This window comes from Ochotona curzoniae, unplaced genomic scaffold (assembly GCF_017591425.1).
Source record: "Ochotona curzoniae isolate NIBS_2020 unplaced genomic scaffold, NIBS_Ocur_1.0 patch53, whole genome shotgun sequence".
NCBI lineage: Eukaryota > Metazoa > Chordata > Mammalia > Lagomorpha > Ochotonidae > Ochotona > Ochotona curzoniae.
The window spans coordinates 48187-63318 of NW_024467032.1; the positions used below are offsets into that span (position 1 = coordinate 48187).

Sequence of the window (15132 nt, forward strand, 5' to 3'; positions counted from 1 at the left end):
CTGCATCTGGAACTCCCGTCTGCTGGGTCACTCCCCAAATGTCAGCAGTGATTTATACTGGGCCAGAGCTGACTGTGGGAGCTGGGAATGCTGTGTCTACCTCCCATATCAGTGGCAGGAACCGAATTGCTTGGGTAGTCACTGCCACTTCCTACTGTCTGTGTTGACGAAGCAGGAAAGAGGTGCCAGAGTTAGGAATTAAGCCCAGATACTTCAATGTGGGATGCAGGTAGCTCCACAACCAAGTTAAATTCCTCTCATCTATCAGGATTTAAAATGCAAATATCCATTGATATAGAAATGTGTCCTTTTTGCAATGTATCATACATGTTCATTGTGACATGTACAAAGGTCGATTGTATAGGAAACTTAATTTCTGAGCAGTGTTCAGTAGCAAAATGGAACTACCTACATGTTTCTTAATAAGTTGGGGAGAACAAGAAACTGATAAATAGCTACTTTCTGACTGACATCAAAAGGATTTCAAAGGCATAGGATTATGGGAATGCAAAAATTTCCAATACACTCCACCAGTTAGATGGAAGTCAGCACAGTGGCAGTCACCGGCTGTGTATGTATGCCATGTGTCTGTGCGAGTCAGCATGCTTGTTAATGACCAGACATGGATTGGAGGAGAGTGCTCTTCCACTGGAATGACATAGTGCCCAAACTGGAAAAGTAAACCTCATGTCCTGCTAGACGATTTTGAGCTTCTTATGGAAATGTGTCCACATTACTTTAAAAAAAAAAAAGAGGCCTGGCGCCATAGCCTAGTGGCTGGAATCCTCAGCTAGCAAGCACCAGGATCCCGAATGGGTGCCAGTGCTAATCCTGGTGGCCCTGCTTCCCTTTCAGCTCGCTGCCTGCGGCCTGCGAAAGCAGTTGAGAACGGGCCAAAGCCTTGGAACCTCGCACCCGCACAAAGGACCCAGAGGAGAGGCCCAGCTAGGCTCCAGCCCTTGCGTTTGCTTGGGGAGTGAATCATCAGACAGATGATCTTCCTGTCTATCCTCCTTTCTGTGTGTCATGATTTTTCAAGGAATAAATATATCTTTTAAAAAAGAAAAGAAAATAGTGGTACAAAAGTAGGAAGGATTGCTTATAGATGTTACCGACTTCCTTTAAGGTTTTCTTTGGAAAGGAAGCTTTACAGAGAAGGACAAACAGAAGCATCTTCCATCCACTGACTCACTCACCAAATGGGCACAAATGCCAGAGCTGAGCCGAGTCGAAGCCGGGAGCCAGTTCTCCCATGCGGATGCAGGATCCCAAGGCTTTAGGCCATCCTCCACTGCTTTCCCAGGCCACAGTAAGGAGCTGGTTGGGAAGTGGAGCTGCTGGGACATGAACCAGTGCCCATATGGGATACCGGCCTTTAGAGGTGGCGGATTAGCCAATTGAGCCATCATGCATCCCTATTCCTTCCTTCCTTCAACTTTCTATGCCACAAATATTTTCTTAGAAATGCCTGAGGTAGCGGTCATTGCCATGGGTTCTTTTTGAGGTTAATATCCCATATTAGAGGCTGGTTCAAGGCCCAGTTTGAGTCCCCCGTTCAAGGTCAGATTAATAATCTAACAATGTAGTTTTGGCTAATGTGTCTAGGACTGCAGTGGATTCTGGTCCAAGTGTTTGGGCCTCTGCCACTAGTGTGAGAATGGAACAGAATTCTTCTCCCTGCTTCTGCCTGGCCCGATTCTGATTATTGTGTCTATCTGAGGAATGAATCAACCAATGGAAGTTTCTCATTCTCTGTCCCATTTCCCTTTCAAATAAATGTATTTTTAGTTTTTTTTTTAATGTCTGAGATACATACCTAGTGATTTCATCTTTGTTTGAAGAAGAGTATCAGGGTTTTGACAGTATATGCATGTTTTCAGCCAATGCATGTGGTTTTATTTTGCATGTGTGGTCGCCTAGTACACCATCTGCAAGTTTAGTGGGTTTACACAATGTACTTCTGAAATGCAGACACTTCCCTCGTAAATTCACCCCTCCTTTCGGGGTGCATTGGGATGTATCAACGGAGAAAAGAATGGAGATTAAAATCACCTCTTGCATATTTTTTTAACTGGTTTAAAGCATAACTTTGTGACTATTCCTGTTTCTGTATTAGAATCTGCTCATTTGTCTTAAACTGATTCTCCCCTGAAATGCAATATTGCCACAAACATCTCTGTGACACTTGGCAATCATAAGTAACAACAACACACTTGCTTTTTATCGAGTCATCTAATCAGCTGACCATTTTCTCTGATTATTTTGATGTTTCGGCAAACCCGCAGTCATGAATTCTAACCTGGAATGAACTCGGGTGTTCAGAATCGGTTAGGTGCTTTCACGCTGTCCTGATCTGACCCTGGACTCTGCAGCTGGCTTAAACGTCTCAGGGATTTGAACTTAATGTCTGTATTCGCACATGACTGTGTTAACAAGCATCAAGATGCATGCACTTCTGAAACGGCAAATACGTTTGTTAAATTATATAGTAGTTTAGGTCTTGGTCAAGTTTCAAATCATTATGCACTTTATAGACTTCTCATGAATCATTAAAAGATATCCTTTTCCATTAATGCTTACTGAGCATATTTGTCCTCTAGAGATCTAAGTGATACGATTGGACAGTTTCGCCCTGCCTTACACGTAGGCATGCGCTTCTATACATGTTTACGTTTATTTGTGTGTATTGAACGTCTACCGGTAGATATTTATGTGTTATATGTGTTTTCCATCATATTCGCAAATGTTATTCAATGTTTAATCTTTGCTGTCATACCTTGGTCTAAAGGTTTAGATTTCAATCCTTATGTTTAAAAACATCTATAGAAATGTGTGGTTAATACATAAACATTGTGAAGACGAAACTTGGCAAGCGTCAGTAGGCAAGGGTTATTGTCATGCCTGCATATTCTTACCCATTAAAATAGCTCCTAGCATCTGGAATTACTTTCACTACCACTTAGGAGCACAGACTCCCATTTCCTCCCAACCTACAACCCAGGTCATGAGTGCATACTCATTGCTTGTCCGCACTGCCCGGGGTCACAAGAGGCCCTCTGTGTCCTTAAGAACCTATTGATGGACATACTGAGCCTTCACTTCTGTGCTCAAGTGCTTGATGACTGGGAACATAGGTAGGATATTTGAGAGCAAGGGGCTGAGTTGCACAACGAGTGTGTTGATTCCTGAGGGTACTGAAAATGTAGCCAGAAGTGCGCATATTGTGCAAGTTCTGGAGCTTTCTGGTTGAAGATACAGAAACCACCTTGGGGTATCAGCAAATTGCAGGAAGAACCCTTCCCACTGCAAGTCCAGGCTGTGACTGGGAAATTGTGATAGGTTGAGAGGGACGTACTCAAGTCAACCTTAGAGATAAAACAAGGGGGTCTGGGAAGAATGCCAAACTTAGCTCCTTGAACTAGACTCCTTCATGCACTTGGGGTTTGCCTAACTGAAGTTTACACTCTCACATTGTTCACAGCATGACAGTCTTACAAGGGGGTGGAGCACGAGACTCCAGTTAAAGTGGCTTTAGGAGGGAGTTTGTTCCCTTCCTCCAAGGTCCTCAATCTTGAAGTTGCTCTTCCTGTGATTTGCGCTCCTTCCTACTGAGCCACTTTCATGTATTTTGGTGTTAAGTTTTTATATCTCAGATTCAAATGTTAAAGTATGCTATGGGGTTCTTGTGAGGTAGGCAAACCAAGAGTGCTTATTCAAGTGTATACGTTCTGAGCCATATATACCCCAGTCATAGTATATTTACCATATGGGATGAGGGCAGGTATACTGAACCAGATGCTTTGTTTTCCAGAGTGGAAAGAAATATGCTGGTCCGTGTGGCGGAAGAGATTGCTCTGTGTGCCAGTGCTTTCCTGAGAAGGGGTCTCGGGTAAGTCCAGTCATGTGAAAGCCAAGATGGGCCGCATACCTGAGCTCCGAACCATTGTGACTGTTTAAGCAGGCCTGGATTCTTGGCATGTTTTGCCAGCTGCTGATGTCTTTCACAATCGTAGTTTTTGGATCTTGATAAGCAGTCTCAATGATATTGGACTGTGTGTCAGGCATGGAAGGAATCAGGGAAGCAGAATCACCCAGCGATGTGTGCAGCTCCAGTCTTGTGAACCACCTGTGCAGAGGGGCGCTCCGTGCTCCTTAGTGCCTACTGGGTCAACATCTTGAAAATCTTGCAGCACATCAGCATTGTTCAACACCCTGAGAACTGAGTATTGCAGCGAATCAAAGAAAACAGACTTGCTTGATTTGGCTTTAAATAATCTTTCCTGACACTTGAGCATGAAACTCTTGAGTAGCACCCATTGAAATCAGTGCAATGGTGCTATAGTTAAGTGTGATAGCTGCATTAACTGTGTGCTAATTATGCAGCAGGGACTGTTCTGTGTATTCACAATACCGTGGCTCAGTGACTTTACAAACCACCTTGTCATTGTGTTGCTTTTTCTGTGCAGGAGAACAAAGCACAGAGAAGCTAGTGTCTGTTCAAGTCTACCCAGAACCATGCTCTTGGTGAACAGCAGCAGTTGGCAATCTTGCATTGAAGTATCAAATAATTCTTTGATTAAAAACACTCCCATGCTCTCATAAGGAGGGAAGATGTTTTCAAAGCCTTGGACAACTTTTACATCAATCAGTGCCTCAGTTTTTATGTGTCTTCATCCGTTGAGGCTGCTTTAACAAAATTCCAGAGCTTGAGGAGCTCAAACAGAAATCTCTTTCCCACACTTCTGGAAGTGCAAGATCAAGGAGCTGATGGACCTGGAGTGTGTGGGAACCTGCTTCTGGTTGCACATGGCCGTCTTCATTAAGTCCTGATCTGTCAGACAAAGGAGAGCGCAAGCTAGCTCACTTGCTCTGAGCTCCCCTTGCTGAGGCTACTAATCTCATTCATAAGGACCCCATTGATAACCCAATTACCTTTCAAAGACCCTATCTAATACTACCCCATTAGGGGTTAGAATTTTAGCAAATGAACTTTAGAGGCACATTCAGTTGATTACAGTGTCCATATTATTTGTAGAGGCTGTTTAGCTTTGTGTGTGTGGCTATGACTTAATATTACACACTGAGTACAAATTAATGATTTTGAGAAAAGGCCTTTCTTTCTCGTGAGGTTATTTTTTTGTCTCTGTACACAAATGTAAATAGAAAATTGAGTAGGTTTATATTCTGAGAGCTTTGTGCTTGAGCACCGTCACCCCCCTGCGGGTTGGCTCAGTTCTACCGCAGAACGGGGATGGGGAGACCGTGGGAGAGAGGGGAGAGTTGCCTTGCTTTAGCCAGATTGGTGGCTTCCCAACTTAAATGAGGTTAGAGTTGTTTTGGCAGGTGTGCTGTGTGCCCTTACAAACCTCAGCTTTCTATTCAGTAGTTCTCCGCTCCAAGTCATATTGCCTGCCTCCAGGCGACATTGGGCAATGCGGAGACATTTTTGGTTGTCACAGCTGGGTGGAGGGATTGTTCCTGGTGTCCTGAGACTGGAGGTCAGGTATGCTGCTGCCACTGGTGCCAACGCTGGGGGGCCCCTGACCTAAACAAATGCCTGCTGTGTGGGGGCAGGAGTCGTCATTGTTTCCAGCTGTCAACACAAGGACCCCGAACTTGCAAGAGTTCTAATTAACGTGCTTGGTACCGGTGGCAGAGCCAATAACCACATCCAGGTGTCTGGCTTCCACTCTGGGATCATGGAAAGATGATTACTTAAGGTTCCAACACCTGGGTTTTTGCATTAACTTTGTGAACTCAGGTGGGCACTCCCACGTGACCTAGCAGCCGTTTTCTCATGTTTGCCCTATGTGCTTTCCTTTGGTTTCCATGGGTTAAGCAACCGCAAGCTGGTGCTTGTGTAGGGGGTGCATTTGCAGGCGTGTGGGGCTGTGCTGTCCCTGCCCTGTGTGTATGACCCTGCTCCTGGGTGGTCAGGAAGACCTGTGTGTATACTCCAGGGAAGCTCTGTTCTTCCTGAGATGGACATGTGCCCCCATGTGTGGCTGTGAAATGTGATGTTTCCCAGCTGAGCATCTGGGAGCATGGCCTGTGAATAAGTGGGGACTGATCTGGGAGGTGGGCCCTGTGAGAGCCTGAGCAGCCCGCCAGTCTCCTCCCAGCAAAGATGGCTCAGCTGAGTCTGTGGAAACAGGAACACACTGCACTCCAGAGTCTTGGGGGATCGTCCCAAGGCGGTGCTGCTGCTGCCGTAGCCAGACAGTCCAAAGAAGGACATGTTTCCTCTCTCGTGGCTTTATGCCTGGTTGGAAGGGTGTTTAACCCTTCGCAAAGTTGCTGCATTATAATCAATTGCTGGCCAACAAGGCTTGCCCTGTCATTTCAACTGGAGATGGGATCCAGAATTTGAAGTGGAGCTGGAAGGTGACTCTGGCACAGACCAGAATTTGCCTGGTCTCAGAACTGAACCATCAGAGTCCCAAAGTCTCCAACTCGACTTCTCTAGTCACTATGCCTGCCCTTTGACCTCTGCAACTACATCAATTGGCCACTTTCTCAAAGATAAACTGACCATCTCCAATTCTCTTTGCATGATTTCTCATTTCTATCCTGCATGGTCATTCCTGAACTCAAAGCTCATCAGGGACAAAGATCGCGGTTTATGTAGGCCTGTGCTGCCATCTTCGCTTGTAGGGCCCACCAGTAAGCTCTTACCTAGTTCTCTTCTGTTGTCCTTCTGGCTGTCCCTGTGGCCTTGGTTAGCTTTGAGTGGAGATAAGCCAACCCTTTTGATTAGATGCATGTCTATGTTCAATCTTGGTAATGGGACCATATGTATGAGTTTGTCCTGACTTCTAACCCATCATGGACATGCTAAACAGTATAAATTGTTTCTTCACTTTGGGAACTGGGGGCCTTTTGTTATTTCTTTGTGAGTACCACATGCTGTATGTAATGAGTTCATAAACATATGTCAATAATTTAAAATTCAAACTACAGCCTGGACAGGATCTGGGAAACGGAGCTGGCGGCCAAGCGAGCACCTAAGAAGATCTGCCACAGCCAAAGGAATGGGAGAACAGTCTTCAAGGAAGTTTCTATACCCGCCCCCCTTCCCCGGTCTTTCTCCCACATGCTGAAGTATAAGCCTGTTAGTGAATGCATAATCTCACATAGTTGAGATTCTCTTGGGAATTTCAGGAGCCAGAAATAAACACTTGGAGCAGCAGCAGCAGCAAATACAACTGTGGTTGCACTCGGGCCTTTTAAAGGTACAATGGCCTTCTGGAAAGATCTCAAGGATAGTGACAGGAGACTGCACCTGGCTGAGCTTTCGTTAGGTCCAGCACACTCTCCTGGGGATGAAGGTTTGCTCAGGATGGCTGGTCCTGTCCTTGCCGGCTCTGACATCCCATGGATGGGATTAGGGATGGGGAGCTTCCTGTGATTTTACTCAGCCGATTTCTAAAAGGACTTGTGCCTATGCTCAGCATTTCCAAGTTCTTCACCCTCTTTCTTTCAGGAAGTGAATGAGTGCCATTTGGCAAGATTTCCTGTTCTTCATTGGCTTCAAGACTAGAAGCTGTGTGTCCTTAGGAGAACTCCCATGTCCTTGGAGGTCAGGATGGAACTGTTTTACATTCTGAATTAAGCCCTGGCATGATAGTAAAGACACATCCTATAATAATGTGGTGCAGTAATGCTGCATATAGGGAGATCAAATGGATTAAAATTCAAGAACAGTTTTAGTTCCTCTGATTCAATAAACCAGATCAAACACTTAAGTTTCTCTTTGGTAATTTTAAATCACCAGAAAAGGTGTAGTTTTGCTTCAGTTCCCTTCAAGTCTCCATTTTTACCCCCAAGAGCCTGCGTTCCATGATAAGAGTGGAATTTATGTGGGGAACACTAACATCTTTATATTGTGTCATTTGCACATAAAGTTCTAAAGCTCAGTGTATCAGTTGAGTCTCAGGACATGCTGTCCATGGAGTCTGCAGAATGGATCTGAGCAATCCTGGTGTCCCAGTGGACTGTGCAGTCTAAGAGTTGGTCTTCACTGTTTTGGCTTTATCCTCTTTTAATCCACAGCTTTCTCCTGCAAGCACTCCCTGGCTCACTGGTTGTCATAGTGGAATTCTCTGGGAATGAGTTCATGCCTGAGGTGTCGGGCTCTGCATCTACAGGACAGTTGATCGTCCTGAGCGAGAATTGCCCCCAGGATGGGGCTGTCCATGATGGTGACTGTAGAGGCAGTGGGATACAATCTTTTGAAAAACCCAATGTCTGAGGTTTCCCCAGGGGGCTTCTGTTCACCAGCCTGTAGGTTATGGCTTCAGCCGAGCCTGTTCAAACATTCCCGGTCTTGGAGGTAACTGAACCTTAATGGGGTGTCTTCTGGTGTAGGATTTCCTATGCAGATGCTCAGGGAAACTTCCCTCAACAGGGTTTTGGAGGTCCGGGGTAGGGTAGAGGGAAAGGTTCCCTACCTCTGATCTTCTACTGGGTCCCTAGTAATCACCATGGTAGAAGCAGCTAAGAGGGACTCCAACAGGGCAGCATTGCTCCTGGCAGTGACGAATCTGGTTGCTGCATCTAGCATTTGTGGGTGAGAGAGAGCAGCAAGCTTATCTCTGTCTACTACCCTGTAGGATGCATTGTGTAACGTTCCAAACGGGTCAAGTGCACATGCGGAGCTCATGTAACAAGATGTCCCGTGGGAATCCTGCTTGCTGTTTGGGCCTATGTACACCTTGGCACATCTGCCCAGCTTTCCTAGTGGTCAGCTTCCTACAGCGCCTGCAGAGCGTGCTGAGCCAGCGTAGATGAGGCCCAGGCTGGTGAGGAGCTGAGCTGATAGGAAATCATCATTGCTGACGTTGTCAAGGCAGCGTTGTTATTGGTGAGAAACAGAGGCTACTGGCACGGGGTGCATTCTGGGGAAGAATTCCATGCAGGAGATTGGACTGCAGTGAATGGAAGCCACATTTCTAGTGCTAGGGTAACATCTGACAAAGTGAATAAAAGTTGCAATGGTTTAAAACATAACCAGATGTCTTTCAAGTACCATTTTCAATAATCTACCAAGGACCCAATAGGAAAATAGCCATACATAAATAACCATATATATAATATGTATATGTATTTTCCTCCACTGTCAGTCTTCTTGAAAATACCTATTTGAAAGCTGAAATGACAAACACACACACTGACAGATCTTCCACTTTCTGGTTCACTCTCCAAATAGTTGCAACAACCTGAAGTAGACCAGGATAAAGACAGGAACCTGGAATTCCATCGGCTCACATTGGTGACGGGCCCCAAACACTAATGCCACCATCTGCTTTCCCAAGAGGAGCACTGGCAGAGAGCTGGGATGGCAGTGCCACAAGGGGCACTCACTACACCACAGTGCCAGCCCTGTCATGCTGCCGTTTGTAAGTGCACCTGCCCGTCCATTCAGCATCAGACAGGACTGTGGGTCTGAGGGGGGAAAAATGCTCCTGTAGCCTGGAATACTGAGATGGAACAGATCCACTCTGGAGCTGCCAGTTCTGGTGCCTGAATGGTTCTGGTGCCAAATCCTGTTCTGGGTGTTTGGGTACATCTGGGCACAGAAGAGACAAAATCTGTTTTCTCCAAGGTGGACAATTTGGTGCCTGACACTGTTTTGCACGAGAGTCTGTATGTGGAGTGTATGTGGCCTGGGAGTCAAGGGCTGACCTGGAACTTGGGCATGACGACACGAGAGCTCACCCAGCAGCAGCCTGGAGAAAGTGTAGTGTTTGTTCCTGTGGCCACCAGAACAAGCCATCACATACTTGGTGGCTGACTGCAACAGAGCTTTGTTTACAAACATGTCTAAAGGCCAGAAGTCCCTAGGCAAGGTATCGGCTTCGTTCAGCTTTGCTCCCAGATTTCTGGGGAGAATCTGCTTGTCTTCTCTCCCAGCTTTTGCTCCCAGCACCACTCAGCATTCTGTGGTCCAGTCCTCCAGTGTCTGCCTGTTTTCATGTCTGTCTGGCCTCCCTCTGCATCCTTCTATGGATGCATGGGTTAGTGTTCAGAGTCCACTGGCTATGTTGCGATGAACAGCTCCACTAAGATCCTCACTTTTACTGCTTCTTTGCTTTCTAGAAGAACAGCCTCAAGTGCTGGGGATTAGAATGTGGGGTGAGTTAACTGTGGGTCCTGTTCGGGTCACTACTGCTCAGGCTGTGAAGAGGAGCTGGTGTGTTTGAGGAGCTGGAAGGCAGCCAGAGGGCGTTTTTGTAGTAGTGGATCCACCAACGAATGGCAAGGGATGCAGCTGAAAAGGCCAACTCAGGGCACCCTGTGTAACAGCAAATCTGAGGGATTTTGAGAAGGGAAGAAGCAGATTGACAGTATTAGAGATCGTTTGTGTTGCTAGGAGAGCAGGACTAGGGTAGGTCAGGCAATACCAGGACAGACCTGCTAGAAGCGGCTACAGCCCCCGGGGTCTTAGTGGCTGAGTAAGGGGTGCAGAGCTGGAGAAGTGACACGGTGGGGATGTTTGGACACAGATTTGACAGGAGTGAGAGATGACACAGAGCAGGAACACTCGGAGGCATCAAGATGCCCAGGGTGCTGAGGGTCAGAGGTGGGCAGTGATGGGCACCTGTGGGCTGATGACCAATCCAGGATGCCCAGGGTGCTGAGGGTCAGAGGTGGGCAGTGGTGGGCACCTGTGGGCTGATGACCAATCCAGGATGCCCAGGGCATCCCTGAGCAACTCCCAGGGGACACCTGGTTGGAGAACCAGGAGGAGGAGAGGAGCAGAGTGACTGGTGTATCCCTATCCTTTTTTCACAAGTGAATTTATGGTACAAACAAATTCTATTATCTGTCTGAGTTACATCATTATTTGCTTTTCGGTTTTGTGTTTTTCTGTTATTTTCCGTGGTATGGTTTTGGAGGTATAAGGATTCCTCCTTCCACCTCCCCTTCCTCATTCCCCACTCTCCCCCTGTCCCACCAGCATTTCCTCATATTATTACAAGTATTTACTTTTATAACTCTTCCTCATTCAGCCAGCAGTCTCTTCTGTAAGAGGGGAAGACTCATAGGCTGCACAGTGAGTCCTTTGGGGTAAAGTGATGGCATAGTGACATCTAGTGGCCTTTTGTTAAACTACAATAAAGCATCGGCATATTAAAGACAATGAAGCATGAGAAAAATTCTACCTTGTTGATTTTAACTGTAGAAATTCCAACTAATTAATCAACCTTTGGTGATATGTTTAGAATTTATACTGTGTAAGACCATGAACGAGATGCTGGGACAGAAATAAAGGTGAATGGAGATGCCTGGGCTCCATAAACCTCACTAGAAGACATCATTTCCAGCCAGCATACGAGTAATGAAAAATGGGTGACGTCTCTGTGCACGTTCTGGGTATTAATTATCTGAGGGCAGATATGAAGGCTTGGAGGGATGGATGGGGGGCAAGGATTAGGTCAGGAGGGACGTCAGAACCTTGAAACAGGTGCAGTGGGCTCAAGCCACAGGTGAGGGCTGCCCTCAAGGAGGTAAGTGTGATTGGTGGGGGCCAGGATGGTGTGGGAATCATTGAGAGTCAGATTGGCTGGGGTGCCACTGAAGATTTTGATGACAATGCAACAAGGGAAGGAAGGAAGAGGAGCTGGTGCAATCTCTCTGCACCAATCAGAGAGAAGAGGCACAGAGGCTGGGCCTTGGGTGGTCATGAGAAGACCCTGATTGACCTAGGATTCCCAATGAGAGCTGGGTAAGATGAGCAGTGTGTGGCAGGGACATGCGGAAGTGGGGGAGGTGAGCCAGAGCTGACAGCCAGGCAGCAGCCTGGATTCGTGGAAGCCACAGTGCCACCATCTGCAGAGATGGGAAGCAAGCAGGAAGGGCAGGCATTGGAGGGAAATGCTTTGGTCATTTCTAGAAATCAGCTGGAGAAACAGGATGGGTCTAGAAAATTCCCCCAGAAACCACAATAGAGAACTTTTAAACAGATGATTGACACTACTTTTAATTTTTATGAAAGGACATAGAAAACCCCTAGACTTTTTTTAAATGTTACCCTTTGCAGATTGGATTGAGGGTTGGATTTGAATGTCACAGTGGGCATGCCAGAGTGTGAGGGCCTCCTGTTTCTGTTACTGATGACAATGAGGCAAGTTACAGAGGTTGATAGCCACAAATACAGCTTGACAGCCAACCTCCTCCTTCCAACAGTGCCCTGAATCTTAATGTGTCTTGGTTTTAGAGCCCAGAAGTGTTTGTACAATTCCATATAATTCTTATTTCAAATCTGTTTTGGGGGTTGTCACTGTGGCACAGTACACTACTGCTCACAATGCTGGAACGCCCTATTAAAGTGCCGTTCCAAGTCCTGCTTGTTGTACTTGCGATCCAGTTCCCAGTTAATGCTCCTGGAACACAGGGTGCTTGGGCCCTGTAGCCATACGTGGGAGTAGGGTGGAGGGTGCCTTGTTCCGACTGTTGATGCTGTCTGGGGAGTGAGCCAGCCGCTCTCTGTACCTGCGTGCCACCAAGCGACATGAAGTAGCAGTCTTAAAAAGCTCCTTGCTTATCTGCTCAGTCATTCGTCCATCTATACTTCTTAACACTGATTCAACTCCTGGTGGGAAAAGGCCATGAAGTAATTGTAAATATGGCTACCTGTCATGTGCATTTGGCTTCTTGTCCCCAGACAGCAAAAGTGACAGGGCGTTTCTTAGATTTTTGGGGTAGGTCTCCGATCAGAGACAACCAAAAGGTGAGTTGGAGATTTGATTTTTTTTTTTTTTAAGAATTTTAATGCAAAGTCAGATATACAGAGAGGAGAGACCGAGAGGAAGATCTTCTGTCCATTGATTCACTCCCCAAGCAGCCGCAATGGCCAGAGCTGAGCTGATCTGAAGCCAGGAGCCCGGAGCTTATTCAGCCCTCCCACCTGGGTGCAGGGTCCCAAGGTTTTGGGCCATCCTCTGCTGGTTCTCAGGCCACAAGCAGGAAGCTGGATGGGAAGTGGGGCTGCCAGGGTTAGAACTGGTGCCCAGATGGACTCTTAGCACATGCAAGGTGAGGACTTTAGCTGCTAGGATACGACACTCGGCATAGATAGGTTTTTTAAAAACTACATATCCTTTTACTTTTTGGTCTCCTCCACTCTGTTGTGAAGAGCAAATGACACTAGCTCTGCTAGAAAAACTTCTCTGTGTTAAAGAATTACCAGGCAACAAAATCCAGAGGGGACGTCCTGGGTGGCGCTTCTGGATACTGTGGCTCTTCCGGCTTCACCATTTCACACGGAAAGTTACAAATTCCAGAGCAATTTTATGCTTGACTGCAGTCAAACATATGGACAGTCGTTCCCTTGGGCAGCTTTTCCATTTTGTTAAACTCAGTTCAGGATAGCAACCTGTTTTACAGCATACTATTGTACATCGTAAAAGGTATAGAATCGGGAGTGGCTCATGTATTAAATGCAAAATTCCTATGGTTCTTTAATGACTATTCATAAAAACGTCTTTTATGTCTGTTATTTTTGTGTATTTATCTTAGAGTAGATTCTATTGTAGCTTTACAAATAAGAATATTTACTTATAAGCATATTTTTATGAAACCTTTTTCAGTGAAGTAATGAAAACACTTTTTTCCATTGTATTGCTGTGGGTAAAGTATTTACTCAAGTTGGGTAAATTAACAAATGACAGTTTCAAGCATCAGCGCTTGGGAAACTTCTTGAGTAACTTTCTGACATACTTCGTAATGTTATACAACATTTAGCGTAGCTTCAAAATTTGTTAAAATAGCACACTACCTATTTATACGAAAGATGAAAAATGACATTCACTCTGAAGGCACATAGTCTTTGTGCCTATAAAAAAAGGCAGCGTTTGCTGTTTTATGTTTAGGTTTCTCATTTGCAAATTAGAGGATGTGCTTGTTGCTTGACGTGGTTGCAATGAGGACGTAACTTTCTAATGACATCATTGGAGCTGTGTTCCGCACGCTTTGGTGTGAAGTTATTGCCGTCTTGCATAAAGCCTGTAAGCCAGTGTTCTGGGGCTGGGGCTCAGATACACGAGCACTCACTCACCCAGGTCTTTGTTCGGGTCTGGAGATGAGCTGCTGTGACTGTACTAACCACCGACTGTGCTGTGCCTTTGTTACCATTCCGACCTGGGTCACCAGGCCTGTCCCCTCCAGGATCAGTCACAGGTGTTATTAGAGGCAGGATGTGGACGGGAAAGCCACGATTTCAGGAAGCAGTGCTGCAGTCACAGCAGTGCGTGTTACTGAAGAAAGGGCGGCTGCGTTCAGAAACGGCCTTGGCGTCAGTGTGGGAAGCCCAGAGCAAGAGAGGGGTCAGTGTCCTTCTGCAAGCCACCCTTCTTGGCTTTCCTGCTTTCATGGCTCTCTGAAGCCAGGACATGTTTCTGTGCTCAGTGGGTTTTATTATTCTTACTACAGTGCTGAACATTCTCCTTTTTTTCTCGGGAAAATTCCATTAGCTCACTGAGTTCGTTATTGCATGGCTATGCAGAGGCACATTAAAGAGATTTGTGGCAAGTTAATTGGCTGCCATCTTCTCAGTTGCCCTTTATCGTCGAGTGTGCATTTTGTCATGTAGCCAAATGATACATTATTGCATAGTACTACAGTCACAAAAGGTAATTTAGAGATTGCGTATAAATTGCATGCAAGACAAAAGGATAATTCCAAACTTAATGAAATTTAAAAAACCTAGCAATTTCCTGAATTTAATGTTTGCAAAAAAAATTTTTAAGCTTCGTAAGATTAACATAAATTAAAAAGGTCATCTGAAGCAATTAGTCTTCCTTTTAAATTGTAGTCTAGCATCTGTGTAGAATTTAATCGTATAACCTTTAATACCCCCCAAAATGCTTTGTGCACAAATTAACTCCATTTGCTGTTGCCTTTTACATAAGACACATTTAAATAAATTCTTTGAAAGGTCTAAGCTTTTCATGTTACACATAGTCAATGAGTGGCAGCTATGCTGAGAGGGATCAACAGGTGAAGGACAGACACATGTAATGGGGAATTCTGACTTGTGACATTTAGGCAGATGTTAAAGGTTTTGACTGAGCCATTGACTTAATAGAAGTGGCATTTGTTCCTACAGAGTCACAAAGCCGGTGACATTGT

At 45.7% G+C, this 15132-nt stretch overlaps 1 protein-coding gene across 1 annotated transcript in view; it reads left to right on the forward strand.

Annotated features, from left to right (window-relative positions):
* Positions 1-15132, forward strand: part of LOC121168088 (collagen alpha-4(IV) chain-like) — a 141263-nt gene that overhangs the window by 44507 nt on the left and 81624 nt on the right. Inside the window, exon 6 of the mRNA XM_040997854.1 lies at positions 3812-3889. Within this exon, the coding sequence (XP_040853788.1) occupies positions 3812-3889 (78 nt within the window). The remainder of the gene's footprint in view (positions 1-3811; positions 3890-15132) is intronic.